The sequence below is a fragment of the Panthera onca genome, chromosome B4 (genome assembly GCF_046562875.1).
Source record: "Panthera onca isolate mPanOnc1 chromosome B4, mPanOnc1 haplotype 2, whole genome shotgun sequence".
NCBI classification, from domain to species: domain Eukaryota; kingdom Metazoa; phylum Chordata; class Mammalia; order Carnivora; family Felidae; genus Panthera; species Panthera onca.
In genome coordinates this window covers 93,378,417-93,391,983 of record NC_138345.1, presented here as the reverse complement: position 1 = coordinate 93,391,983, position 13,567 = coordinate 93,378,417, and the positions used below count along the sequence as shown (strand labels likewise).

Sequence of the window (13,567 nt, the reverse complement as noted above, 5' to 3'; positions counted from 1 at the left end):
GTGGACAAGATTTAGGCTGTTTTCAAAAGAAACACCGAAAAGTAAAGGATTAGATGGTGGTGTCTAAATATGGTGTCTCTTCTGATGAGGCCCCTAAATGTGGGGTGGAAGCTGGTGTTGGGTGGTGAAAAGAATTCTTGTGAGGCAGAACAAAGGGGCTAGAAGCTTATTGAATACACCTCAAGGGAGCAGCGGGCAGGACTCAAGAGAGGCTGTCTGCTATAAGGCCGTGGGTGGGGGCTGTTTTTAAAGGGGGAAGGTGAGGAAGTGTGGCAATGTACGAAATTTTCCCTTTTTTTGTTAACTGTGCCTGGTTATAAATAGCCCATTTGTTAGTTAGGCCCTTCAGATATTTTGAGGTGTGTTGCCTGAAGGGCCTGTGTTCAGCCAAGGGGTTGAGGTCACTTTGGGCTCTTCTGCCTTGATCAATTTCCCTTGCTCAAGCCTATTGTCTAAAAGTGGCCTCTATTGCTTCTTGGCCTTTTGGCTAAGATCAAATGTAGTATCTGTTCTTATCAGTTTAAAAGAGGCCACTACATAGATGAAACTCACAAGTTTCAACTATATTCAAATAGTCTCTTCTTTGTCATTCTAGTATATATACATCTTTTTTTTTTTCCTTTCTTTCTCCTCACCCCCACCCCGTTTCTTTTGATGGCAGGTATGGGATATTAACAAAGTTGGGGGGGGGGTTGTTTCTCAAATATACAGGTATTTTATTTTATTTTATTCTATTTTATTTTAATTTTTAAGCTTATTTATTTAGAGAGAAAGAGCAGGGGAGAGGCAGAGAGAGAGAGGGGGAGAGAAAGGATCCCAAGCAGGCAGCTCGGTCAGCACAGAGCCCAACGCGGGCCTCGAACCCATAAACCGTGAGATCATGACCTGAGCCAAAGTCAGGAGTCAGACACTTAACCGACTGAGCCACTCAAGTGTCCCACAAATATACAGGTTTAAAAAAAAATAGTTACAATATAGCTATTTCTTAACATTTAATACAAGTAGAGAAGTTAGAATTCAGTGATTACACTGTTTCCTGAGAGATAAGAGTATATTTATCATCTGCCCTTTTATCAGATGGTTTGATACCTACACAATCTAATGACCAATTAAATGCTAAATGTTACCATCTTGGCTTTGGAAATTTGCCTTATATTAAACCCGGGAAGCTTTCTCTGAAATCTATCATATACATGGAGTATAGCAGGAAAAGTGAGTACGACTTTTATATTCAAAGACCATGCTTTTAAGAGAAAAAGTCACTGTCCCAACAACTGCTCCCAGACAGTAAATTATCACAATTGATAAAGATCTATTCCACTGTTGGCAGTATGTTGGAAGAAGCTGGTATGTAGAAATAAAAGAGAAACAGAAACATATACTAGGCCTTGTGTTCCTTCCTGTTTTGGTCATTTTCACCAGGTGGTAATAATAATGACAGCAGTTTTAGTTTGGGGCTTATAAAGCATTTACAATATGCCACTGTTGGTTATAAGCGCTTAGCTTATAGTAACTCATTTAATATATGCAATCCTGTGAATTCCCTATAACCCTGTAAGATCAATACCATGATTAGCCTCATCTTATAGATAAGGATGTGAAAACAGAAGTTAAGTAATATGCTCAAGGCCACATAGCAAGTGATAAAGGTAAGGTTTAAATTTGAGCAGTCTGGCTCCACAGACATAGCTTTTAGTAATTTACTATGTTGCTTATTATGTATAATATATTGATATTATATCCTTTCTAGAGTAACATTTATAAATCAGCAAGCATGTACTAAGCACCGACCTAGATGCCATGGAGGAAACAAAAAAATATAACATGATTCTTCACTCACTCTAGAGGTATCTTTCTGAAATAAATTAAATTTCATACTTGTCTAGATTTTTCCTGACAGTGGTTCTCAAGTGGTATGTTAGGACATACTGGAGTGTTGGATCAAACTTTGATCTGATTAAAGTGTAATTCTGCTTCACTGTCAGTAGATATAGAAAATGTTGAGCAAGGAAGGTCATGCTATGTAGTGTAGAATGTGGCCAAAACCACCAAGAAGAAGATGTAAGTAAGAGTCAGAAAGTAATATCAAATTGGCTCCCAAGAAAGATCACAGGTTTCTGAGAACACATGATGCTCTCTACTGGAGAATTTGGCTCTTACAGAATGTAAGCTACATGAGGGCAAGGATTTGGCCTGTCTTGTTCACAGTTGTGATCCCTAGGCAATGTCCCAGTGCCTAGCACAGAGTAAGCAATAAATATTTCATAAAGGAATGAATGGATGAAAGGAAGAAACCAAGAGAGTGGGGCAGAGCTGCAAATGGGCTTACTCCCACGGTGATACATGAAAAAATGCGATAATGGCAGATGCCTTTACATTACAGTCATGCTATATATTGTCATACTCTTCCAGGAACTATGCTGTGCTTTTTAGTGATTTTAATGGTATTTTTCAATCCTTTCATTTCCGTTTTTTTTTAATGTTTATTTATTTATTCTGAGAGGAAACATGCATTAAGTGGGGGAAGAGCAGAGAGAGAGGGAGAGAGAGAATCCCAAGCAGGCTTCACACTGTCAGCACAGAGCATAATGCGGGGCTTGATTTCACAAACTGCGAGATCATGACCTGAGCCGAAACCAAGAGTTGGGTGCTTAATCAACTTAGCCACCCAGGTGCCCCCAATCCTTTTATTTCTTTCTGTGTGCCATCAAGAATTCTAGGATTTAGAATTTTATCATAAATTCTTTATGAATCTCCTAAAGGAATGCTAACATATTTATAGTTGCACATCCAAGATAAGAGAACTACTTTGCTTGGATTTTGATAGATACTATAGGTAGTATCTTATATAGATAGCTATATACATAGCATATAGAAAACGCAATCACCATTCCTACAGAAATGCTTATTAACAAGATGTGCAATTCTAAAAAAAAGTGTGGGGGGGGGGAACAAAACAAAAATATGTACAACACAGACTATAGAATTCTTGTTTTAAACAGGATGCTTGAGTTAAGCTGTGTTCTTTAAATTTCTGGGTCCCACTGTTTAGATATCACTCCTTGCTAGTCTAGAGGAAGGATCAAATCTTGGACTTTAATGGAAACCATCTAGCCTTTCACTAACAACTTCCATACCCTTGGCTAAAAATAATAATCTTTTATTATTTCTACTTTCAATCATAATGTCATTTCTTCTTTTGTGTTTATCAAGTACTAACAAATCCAATTTTGGTGGAGAGATAGATCTGATTCGGGGGAGCTACTTTGCAAGAGGTAGGTGTCGTGTGGAGAGGTACCAGAAGAGTCAGACGTCATATAAATACCCAATCCTTCTTAGATATATTGGAAGCAGCGGGCAGTGGAAAGAATCAGTGAGTGACATGAGTATAAGACATCATTTTACATGAGAAGTTTCAAGAAAATTTGTCTTTTTGAAGGTAATTTTTAGAGCAGCTTTCAGTTTACGATAAAAATGAGAAGGAGGTACAGAGATTTCCCATATACAGGTAACCCCTGCTTTTCAAAAATTTGTATCATAGCACTTTGCTTTTACAAAAGCCTTACATTAGTATGGTTCCGATTTTTACTTTTTCAGAAAAAGGTGAAAAGTAAAATTAGCCTTCAGTGTTTGCTTCGCAGCAAGCCATTATAGAGACAGGGTGCACCTCAAGCAGCAAGAGTGACCCCACCAAACTCACTGCATTCAGCATCTCTGCATCAAGGCTCCGTAGCTTTAAACTGTGTCTGTGAGCATCTATGCTTTATCTTGATTTATTTTGTGCATCCAGTAACAATATGTGTCCTAAGATATCAGAAAAGAGAGGTTATCTTTTGGGACTGAGAATGCTAAAAAAAATCTTCCACTTAAGTTAACGGTAATTGTGTCTTGGCTTTATGCCATTTAGACTTATGGAAGTTCTCTTAAGAAATCCATACTCCCTACCCCTTCGTAGGCATAGCCTCTCACATTATTAGCATCACTCACTAAAATGGGACATTTTTCATCAACGCTGAACCCATGTTGACCCATCATAATCACCCCAAGCCCATAGTTTATCTTAGGGTTCACTTATGTTGTTGTACATTCTGTGACTATGGCCAAATGTATAATGACATATATCTATCACCATCACTGCCCTAAAAATCCTCTGTGCTCTGCCCATTCACAACCTTCCCATCTGGGCAACTAGTGATCTTTTTATTGTCCCCATAGTTTTGCCTTTTCCAGAATGTCATGCAGTTGGACTCATATAGTATGTAGTCTTTTCAGATTGGCTTCTTTTTCTTAGTAATATGCACTTAAGGTTCATCCATATCTTATCATGGTTTAATACCTCATCTCTTTTTAGCAGTGTATATCATTCCATTGCTGGATTGTACCACCATCTATTTATCCATTCATTACTGAAGGACATCTCAGTTGTTGTCAAGTTCGGCAATTATGAACAAAACTTTTGTAAACATCCTGGGGCAGGTTTTTATGTGGACATAAATTCTCATCTCATTTGGGTAAGTATTAAGGAGCAGGATTGCTGGATTGTATGGTAAGAATTTGTTTAGTTTTGTAGGAAACTGCCAAACTGTCTTCCAAAGTGGCTCTACCATTTTGCATTTCCATCAGCAGTTCCTGTTGTTCCACAGCATTTGGTGTTTCACCAGCATTTGGTGTTTCAGAGTTTCAGATGTTGGCTATTCTGATAGGTGTATAGTGGTATCTTATTGTTATTTTCATTTTCATTTCCCTGATGACATATGATGGGGGAGCATCTTTTCATACACTTATTTGCCATCTGTGGATCTTCTTTGGAGAAGTGTCTCTTAAGGTCTTTGGCCCATTTTTCAATTGGTCCATTTTCTTGTTGTTGAGTTTTAGGAGTTCTTTGTATGTTTTGGGTAACAGTCCTTTATCGGATGTGTATTTGCAAATAATTTCTTTCAACCTGTGGCTTGTCTTCTAGTTCTCTTGATATCATCTTTTTGCCAAATAAAAGTTTTTCATTTTAATTAAGTCCACCTTTTCTTTTTTCTTTCTTTTTTTTTTTTTTTCATGATTCCTGTCTTTGGTGTCGTATCTCAAAAGGTATCACCACACCTAAGATCATCTAGGCTTTCTTCTATGTTATCTTCTAGGAGGTTTATAGCCTTGTAAGTGTTACATTTAGGTTTATGACCCATTTTGAATGAATTTTTGTAAAGGGTGTAAGGTGTCCAGATCCATGTTTTTTAAAGACAGTTTTATATCTCCTTCCCAATTGTATGCCTTTGCTTTCCCTCCCCGCCCCCCCTTCTTATTGCATTAGCAAGGACTTCTAGTATAATGTTGAAAATGAGTAGTGGGAGGGGATATCCTTGCCTTGTTCCTCATCTTAGTAAAAACGCTTTGAGTTTCTCACCATTGAGAATGATGTGTTATAGGCTTTTTTGTAGATAGTCTTTTTCAAGTTGAGAAACTATTCCTAGTTTACTCAAACTTTTTATCGTGAATAGGTGTTGGATTTTGTCAAATGCTTTTTCTGCATCTATTGATAGGATCATGTGGTTTTTCTTTTTTTAGTCCCTTGATGTGATGGATTACATTAATTGATTTTTGAATGTTCAATTGGGCTTGCCTAACACAACTAGGCTTGCCTAACAAGGATAAATCTTATTGATCATGACATATAATTCTTTTCACACTTCTTTGGATTTGATCTAATATTTTGTTGAGTATTTCTGCATCTATATTCATGAAAGAGATTGACCTATAGTGTTCTTTCAACGTCTTTATCTGATTTTAGTATTAGAGTAATGCTAACCTCATAGAATGAGTTAGGAAGTGTTCCCTCTGCTTCTATCCTCTGAAAGAGTTTGTAGAGAACTGGTATAATTTCTTCTTTAAATGTTTGGTAGAATTCATGGCTAAACCCACTTGGGCCCACTTACTATTTTGGAAGGTTATTAATTATCAATTTGATTTCTTTAATAGACACAAGCTAAAAATTGTCTTTAAAAAAAGAAATTAAGGTATTTGCTTATAGAAAATTAGTAAGATTCTAATAATTTCTGTTTTGTAAAGAAGACAGCACCAAAGGTTATAGGTTATTGTACTATATGACATTAATCAGATTTATATTTAATTTAGCAGTAATTTAGAATGACTTCAGTATTTTTTTATACTGATGTATACACATTATTTCTCTTATCTTCTTTTAAGTGTATTTATTTTGAGAGAGAGGAGAGAAGGAGTGGAGGAGGGGCAGAGAGAGAGAGAATCCCAAGCAAGCCCCCTCTGCTAGTGTGGAGCCCAATGCTGGGCCTGATCCCAGGAACCATGAGATCATGGTGTGAGTCAAAATCAAGAGGCAGACGCTTAACCAAGGAGCCACTCAGATGTCCTTCTCTTACCTTTCTTTAAATCAGCTTTGTTTACTGCTGGTTTTCTCAATAGTGAGTTAAAAACTTGACTTGTGTCTAACTGTATTTGTATGAGAATTATTTTTTAACATTTTGAAATTATACTTTTGGCATTTTCTAGGAATACAACTTGGCCGCATATTTACACATCTTAAAAATGTACATGCTCTTTTACCTAGCAATTGCTTATCTAAGTATTGACCCTAAGAAGATAAGGATGTGCTCAAAGATTTAGCTCTAAGAATGTTTTTGAGTGTGCTTTATATAATAGTGAAATAGAAACAACTATGCAACATTAGAGGACCGCTTGATACCTAAATTTATTTTAAGAATGGTTTTTTCTGGGTGAGTAGAACTTGTAGGTTTCAAAATTTTCTTTTATGTTGTTCATATTTTCTTATGAAACTTTTGAAAGAAGAAAAAAAGAAAGCTTAAAGATCACAAAGTCTAGTTACACTTCTCTTCTCATTCTTGTTGACCTCAGTTGAGGTATTTAGCCCCTAGCTATAGTTTTTCTGTTCCAATTCCTGCCACTAACCCAGGGGACTTCAGCGTCTTTGAACAACACTGATCTACCATCCCTGCTTTTCAATTCCTTCATATCCCATTTCCAGTGCCTTCTTCAGTTCTGTAATTTAGTCCAAAGAAATCTTTTTTTTTAATATTTTTAAATGTTTATTTATTTTTGAAAGAGAGAGACAGAGTGTAAGCAGGGGAGGGGCAGAGAGAAGAGGGAAACACAGTATCCGAAGCAGGCTCCAGCCTCCTAGCTGGGGCTCCAACCGACAAACCATGTGTGAGATCATGACCTGAGCGAAAGTTGGATGCTTAACCGACTGAGCCACCTAGGTGCCCACAGTCCAAAGAAATTTTAGATACTGTGTTCATTCAGAACTATTCACCTCTGATGTTCCTGTGTTTCTTGCTCTGGTCTGCTTTTAGATAAAAATGTCTTGTTTTTCTGATTAAAAGAAGTAACACATGTTTGCTAGAAAATTCTTTCAGAAAATACAAAGATGCAAAAGAGAGAATCAAAACACTGCAATCCAGGGCATACCACACGGCATTTTTGTAACCTTTTCAACTTTTTGTTAGGAATAGTTTTTTTGTTTATTTTCTGAGATGGGATCTTACTATACATTTTGCTTTTATAATCTGATTTTTGCCACTCAGTGATTTATCTTCACATGCCAATAAACACAGATCTACATCACCATTATTATGGCTGAAAAATAATTTATATTATGACTATAATATTCTTTATCTATGCCAGGGTGTCACAACCTCAGCACTATTGACATTTGAGCCAGATAATTTATTGAAGGCGTTGTACCGTGCATCGTAGGATGTTTTACAGCATCCCTGCCCTCTACTCGCTAGATGCCAGTAGGACTAGCCCCCTAGTCATGATGGTCAAAGATGTTTCCAGCTATTGCCAAATGCCTTCTGTGGGCAATATTGCTGCAGTTGAGAACCACTAATATAATCAATCTGCTATGATTTGACATTTACATTTATCTACTTTTTCATAATTAAAAACAGTGGTGCTAATAAAGATCCTAACATATATAAACTCAGCACTTCTTCGAATTACCTGTATAGCTTACATTCCTAGAAAGGAAGAACATACTTTTTTTTTTAGTTTATTTATTTTTTACTTTTTAAAAATATATATATTTTTAATCTTTATTTTTGAGAGAGAGAGAGAGAGACAGAGCTCAAGCAGGGGAGAGGCAGAGAGAGAGGGAGACACAGAATCTGAAGCAGACTTCAGGCTGTCAGCACAGAGCCTGACGCAGGGCTCGAACTCACAAACTGCGAGATCATGACCAGAGTCGAGGTGGGACACTCAACCCATTGAGCCACCTAGGCGCCCCTATTTTTTTATGTTTTAGACAGAGGGAGAGAGCAAGTACACAAGCAGGGGAGGGGAAGAGAGAGGGAAAGAGAGAGTCCCAATCACGTTCTGTGCTATCAGCACAGAGCCCAACATGGGGCTTGAACTCACGAACTGGGAACTCAGGACTTGTGCCGAAATCAAGAGTCGGACAGACACCTAACCGACTGAGCCACCTAGGCATCCCAGGAATAACATATTTTAATGTTGATGTCTATTGCCAGATAGTCCTCCAGAAGGGTTGTATCAATTTATAGTACCATTTAAACAGCAAAAATGACATTTCCTCAGATTTTGTCCAAGAACTATTAATCTTTTAACTCTTTGTTAGTGGTGGGACACCTGGAGGGCTCAGTCAGTTAAGCAGCCGACTCTTGATTTACGCTCAGGTCATGAACTCACGGTCGTGAGTTCAAGCCCTGCATCAGGCTTTGTGCTCACAGCACAGAGCCTGCTTCAGATCCTCTGCCTCCCTCTTTCTTCCCCTACCCCGCTCACACTCTCTCTCTCCCATTCTCTCTTTCTCAAAAATAAATAAACATTAAATCTTAGTGAAAAGTAAAACATAATACTACTTTGCCCTTTTAATTTATAAATTATTTGATTTGCTAAGCAGGTTAGTAACTTTCACTATGTTTATTGGCCGTTTGTATTACTGCTTTTGTGAGCTGCAAATTAAATGTCTTTTGTCCACTCTTGATTTTGTAAGAGCTAGTAATTATTTCTTCCAGTTTGTAATTTTTCTGGTAACATTATGTGAGTTTTCCTTTACAGAAAGTATACATTTTTTATGTCATCAAATTATCAGTCTTTTTATTGTGGTTTTACTGTTAGTGATGTCATGCTTAGAAAGATCACCTCTGGGGGCACCTGGGTGGCTCAGTCAGTTGAGCAACCGATTCTTGATTTCGGCTCAGGTCTTGACCTTGTGGTTCTCGAGATCGAGCCCTCGGGGTGGAGGGGGCACTACGCTGACAGCACAGAACCTGCTTGGGATTCTCTCCTCTCTCTGCCCCTCCTCCTGTTTCATGAGTTGGAGACCCATATAGGGCTCCCCGTTGGCCGCTCAGAGCCCGCTTGGGATTCTCTCTCTCCCTCTCTCTCTCTGCCCCTCCCCTGCTCATGCTGTCTCTGTCTCTCTCAAAAATAAATAAACTTAAAAAAAATCCACTCAAAACCCCAACAATGTCGTATTAAGATTTTCCAACTCTTAGAAATCTGGTTTCTTTTTTTTGTTTTTTGTTTGTTTTTTGAGGGAGGGAGATCACACGCTCAGACACATACATGGGGGAGGGGCAGAGAGAATCCCAAGTAGGTTCCACTCCCAGTGATGAGCCAGAGGAGGGGTCCATCCCACAACTGTGAGATCATGACCTGAGCCGAAATCAAGAGTCAGGGGTTTAACAGACTGAGCCCCCCAGGTGCCCCAGAGTCTATTTAAAGATTTAAGAATCAAACTAGATTACCGAATACACACCTCACAGTTCTTATAATGCGCCTGCCAACTTCAGTTAGGTAGGTATAAATATTACTTCCATTTTACAGACCGGGAAACTAAGGCACAGTGGGTTGACACAACCTCTGAGAGTCAGAGCAAGTGATTGGGACACAAATTGTGCGCTGGCTTACAGTCTTAGGTTTTGCGTGTCTCCGCCCTGCGGCCTGGGAATCACAGGAGGCCTCATTGTTCCTAAGAGCCCGATTCTACAATAGTATCTCTATCTGCAACAAAGAAGAGGCAGGCAAATCAATGCCGGTTTTCAGTTCCTGACTGCATATTTGATTCACTCAAGGCACTTTTAGAAAATATCCTTTCCAGGGCCTTTCCGAGAGAAATTCTGTCCAATTAGTCTTGAGTGGGGCACTACTATTTTTAATCTGTTAAAGAGGAACGTTATTCCCAACTCAGTGGTTTTCAAGCTTTTTGTATTCGCTGGACCCCTGACACCAATCTCCAATTACTTTCAAAGGTAATGTGTGGCAGGTGTGTGAGGTCTTTGCCCACACCACGAACCACCTGTCGGTTTTGGTGAACTCTTTGTTATCCCTAGTGCAAATGTACACCACCCTGTTCTTCCAGAGAGAAGCATTTTAGGAAGAGGGGACTGAACTTGGCCTAGGGAGTAATGGTGAAGGGAGTGGTGGATTTACAAATAATGGCTTTGCTTCCTTCCACGTGATGTCCAGTTGTAAATTTCACGTAGTCAATCTCCTCCACCAAATAACTTGTCGGAAATTTTCTTGTACTCTACACTTGGCAGTTTAAAACTTGTACACACCTGCGTTCTTCTGTCTTCAATTCCCACGCATCCCTCAGTCCTCAAAGCTATGGCACAGCTGGGAGCGCGGCCCCCTAGGGCTCACGCAGTAGAGGCCGGTAAGAGCCACGTGGAGCTCTGGCCACATCCCTTGGCTCCAGGTGGGCCACGGGCCCAGCTCTTAAGGGCTGCAACTCACAGCAGCAGGAGGCAGCCAACCGCCCGCGTGCCCCTCGTTGGAGCCGTGGCCCAGGAGAGGACACGCTTCCAATCCAGGACGCTGGTAAAACCTGGGACCGCGACAGGCGACTTGGCTTTTCGCCGCGCTCCACCGCCCACCGGCACGTGCCGACGCAGCCCCGGAACCCCGAAGCGCGCCGGCCCCGGTTTGCCCAGGTGCGAAGGGCGCTGAGTCTCCCGGGCCGCGCCTCTCGGCCCCGCCCAGGAGGGACGCGCGCGGCTCCTGAGTGGGCCGGCGGGACGTCAGTCAGGCCTCGGGGGCGGGGCCCGGGTTGCGCCCCTCCCCCGGCCGGCTATAATGTCGGGCTCCGAGTGCCTGCCGGCGGCGGGTGGAGGTGCGCGCCTGGGCAGGGGTGAGGTTCAGGGCGTGCGGAGCCCCGCGCAGCTGCCGCAGCTGCCGGCCGGCCGGCGACGACTCCGGAAGGAGAGGGAGAGAAGGAGAGGGAGGGGCGGGAAGCGGCGGCGGCGGCGGCGGGATGGAGGGCACTCGGGGCTGCCCGTGCTCAGTTTGCACCAACTCCCGAAGGTGCTGCTTCCAACTTTTACCTCCTTGGAAGCCAGGAGCCGTAGTGTCAGGAGACTTGACATTAGGCGTGCTGATCCGAGCTAGTGACGCCCACAACCTCTCCCCCTCACCCCCCCCCCTTTTTATCTGTTCTCAGCTTTGTTATTTTTATTCATCTCTAGAAAATGGACTTCGCCCGCCTCTGGCTGGGGCTGCTGCTGCCTTCGGTAGCTGCGCTGGATTTCGGCTACCACCACCAGAAGGGGATGGAAGAGTTTTTGAAGAATGTGGCCCAAAACTACAGTTCTATCACTCGCTTACACAGTATTGGGAAATCTGTGAAAGGTAGGGTCCGTCTCGTGCGCTTTCCCAAACTCCCGGTCCTCGCTTTCATTCATTAAATCTGCCTTAGCTTCCTGTCCCCTTGCCCTGAAGCTGCTCAGGGGAGCTCCAAGCGGGTAGACCGGTGCCTTGCGTGTTGGTCGTTTTCTGCTTTTGTGTGTTGTGTTGTCTTGTGTTATTTTGTCAACGCAGTAGTAGGAAGACCTGAATTTTACTAAACGTCTCTGCTGTCATTCAGTGTCATTGCGTCCTACGCATTAACGGCGTTCTTTTTGCGCTCTTGCGCTGGTTGCTTGGGATGGGTATTTTTTTTTTTTTTCTTGGTAGATAAACTTCTGTCAGGAAAGTCTCCGTTTAGCCATCGCGGCTTTCCCTTTTTGTTGGCTTCTTTAAATATGATTTGGACTGTTAGTATCATTTTTTTTTCCAGTCTCTTTTAAGCTAACCTAATTTCTGTTGGTGAGATTTCTGTCATTCGTAATTAGCCCTGTGACTTAAAATGATGCAGAAATATCATTTCTGTAAGTTTCTTTTAATGTTAAAAGTAGGTAAGATTTGTGTCATGTGTAATTAGCCCAATGGCTTAAAGTTATGCAAAAAAAAAAAAAAAAATGGCTCTGACACCTATCAGAGACTGTTTTAAAATTATCCATTTGAATAAAACGATTGCTGGTTAATAAACGTTAGCAATGATTGGGACAGGCATTTTCACGTTTATCATTTAATTAATTTAGAAACTATATTAAATATAAATATATAACTACATATTAAACCTCATTTTTATAGACAGGAAATTTAAATCAGAGATATTATTTTGTTCAAGGTCACCAGGTGGTAGATTTTATAACCAGGATTGGCATTCAGATTGTTCTACTTAAAGGCTTAGATATTTTGGGGAGAAGGCAAATACTTTTAACAAACATTATTTCTTAATCTTTTTATTTTGGTACCCCTAAAGAGATTACCTGAAAGTTTAATGCTTAAATAAAAAGTTTTGTCAAGTGTATGCAGTTTGGATCTCCACTCTTTACAAGGTGTGTTGAAACTCTACCTAGATTTTAGCTCTGAGCTTTTGAGCCAAGGAGTGTCTTTTAATTACCATATTTTCAATCATTAAAAAAAAAAAAAAGTCATGGTTTTTATATTAAAGAAGACATGGTATACAAATTTACTTATCCGCAATGCAAAATAAAGATCCTGGGTCATGTGCGTAATGGTACCTTTGTTTTCAAACAACATTGCCAAAGAGTTGGTGCCAGGATTACTCTATATTGCTCTATAATCCAAAATTACAGATGTTGGATGTGTGAGAAATCGTATCTTGAATCAGCATACGTACTCAGCCTTTTGAAATCCTTTTCCCTTAGGGCTAGAGAAAAGAGCAGTTTTAAAAGATCTAAGAATACTCATTATATTAATAAAGCAAATACAGAACCTAACTATCTTGAGTTATTGTTCAGTCATCATTTAAACCACAAGGTGATGAGAGTGTTAATTCTACTAAGTGATTTGGCAGGTTTTTATGTTTTCGAGCACAAAGTGCTTTGAAGGAAAATTGGGGAATCTCCTTAACGTGAACCAGCTCTTCTGATCATTTCACATGGTATCAGACCACAGTAACAGTGAAAGCCAGGAGGCTTAATTTCACTTTGTATGCACCCTTGTGGCTAAAGGACTGAGAAGTTATCATGTAAAAATAAAATCTGACACTAGTGTTCACATGGGTTGAACATAGTGTTGTGAATAATAACTCAGATTAGGAAGAAGCTTGCAAGTGGTGGGTTACAACTCTACACTGTATCACTGCCTGTTGTCATGAACGTTGAAAACCAGCGCTCCTTTCTTGGTACTCCTTTCACTAGACTAGGCAATTTTCCCAGCTGTCTGCCCTCTGGTGTAGGATAAGCTTTGCTTTGCAAACGGCATTTAC

At 40.4% G+C, this 13,567-nt stretch overlaps 1 protein-coding gene and 1 pseudogene across 8 annotated transcripts in view; both read left to right on the top strand.

Moving 5' to 3' along the window:
- The first annotated feature begins 467 nt into the window (after positions 1-467).
- On the top strand, positions 468-595 carry LOC132660523 (U2 spliceosomal RNA; annotated as a pseudogene).
- A 10,461-nt stretch (positions 596-11,056) lies between these two features.
- Positions 11,057-13,567, top strand: part of CPM (carboxypeptidase M) — an 82,813-nt gene continuing 80,302 nt past the window's right edge. For 2 of the 8 annotated variants that reach the window (XM_078449697.2, XM_081796211.1), the window contains exons 1-2: positions 11,057-11,143; positions 11,478-11,640. In XM_078449697.2, coding sequence (XP_078305823.1) covers positions 11,481-11,640 — 160 coding nt within the window. In that variant the 5' untranslated portion in view covers positions 11,057-11,143; positions 11,478-11,480. Of the gene's footprint in view, positions 11,144-11,258; positions 11,317-11,477; positions 11,641-13,567 lie in introns of those variants that run through there. The other 6 variants (XM_078449695.2, XM_078449698.2, XM_078449696.2 and 3 more) reach the window with 6 other exon arrangements.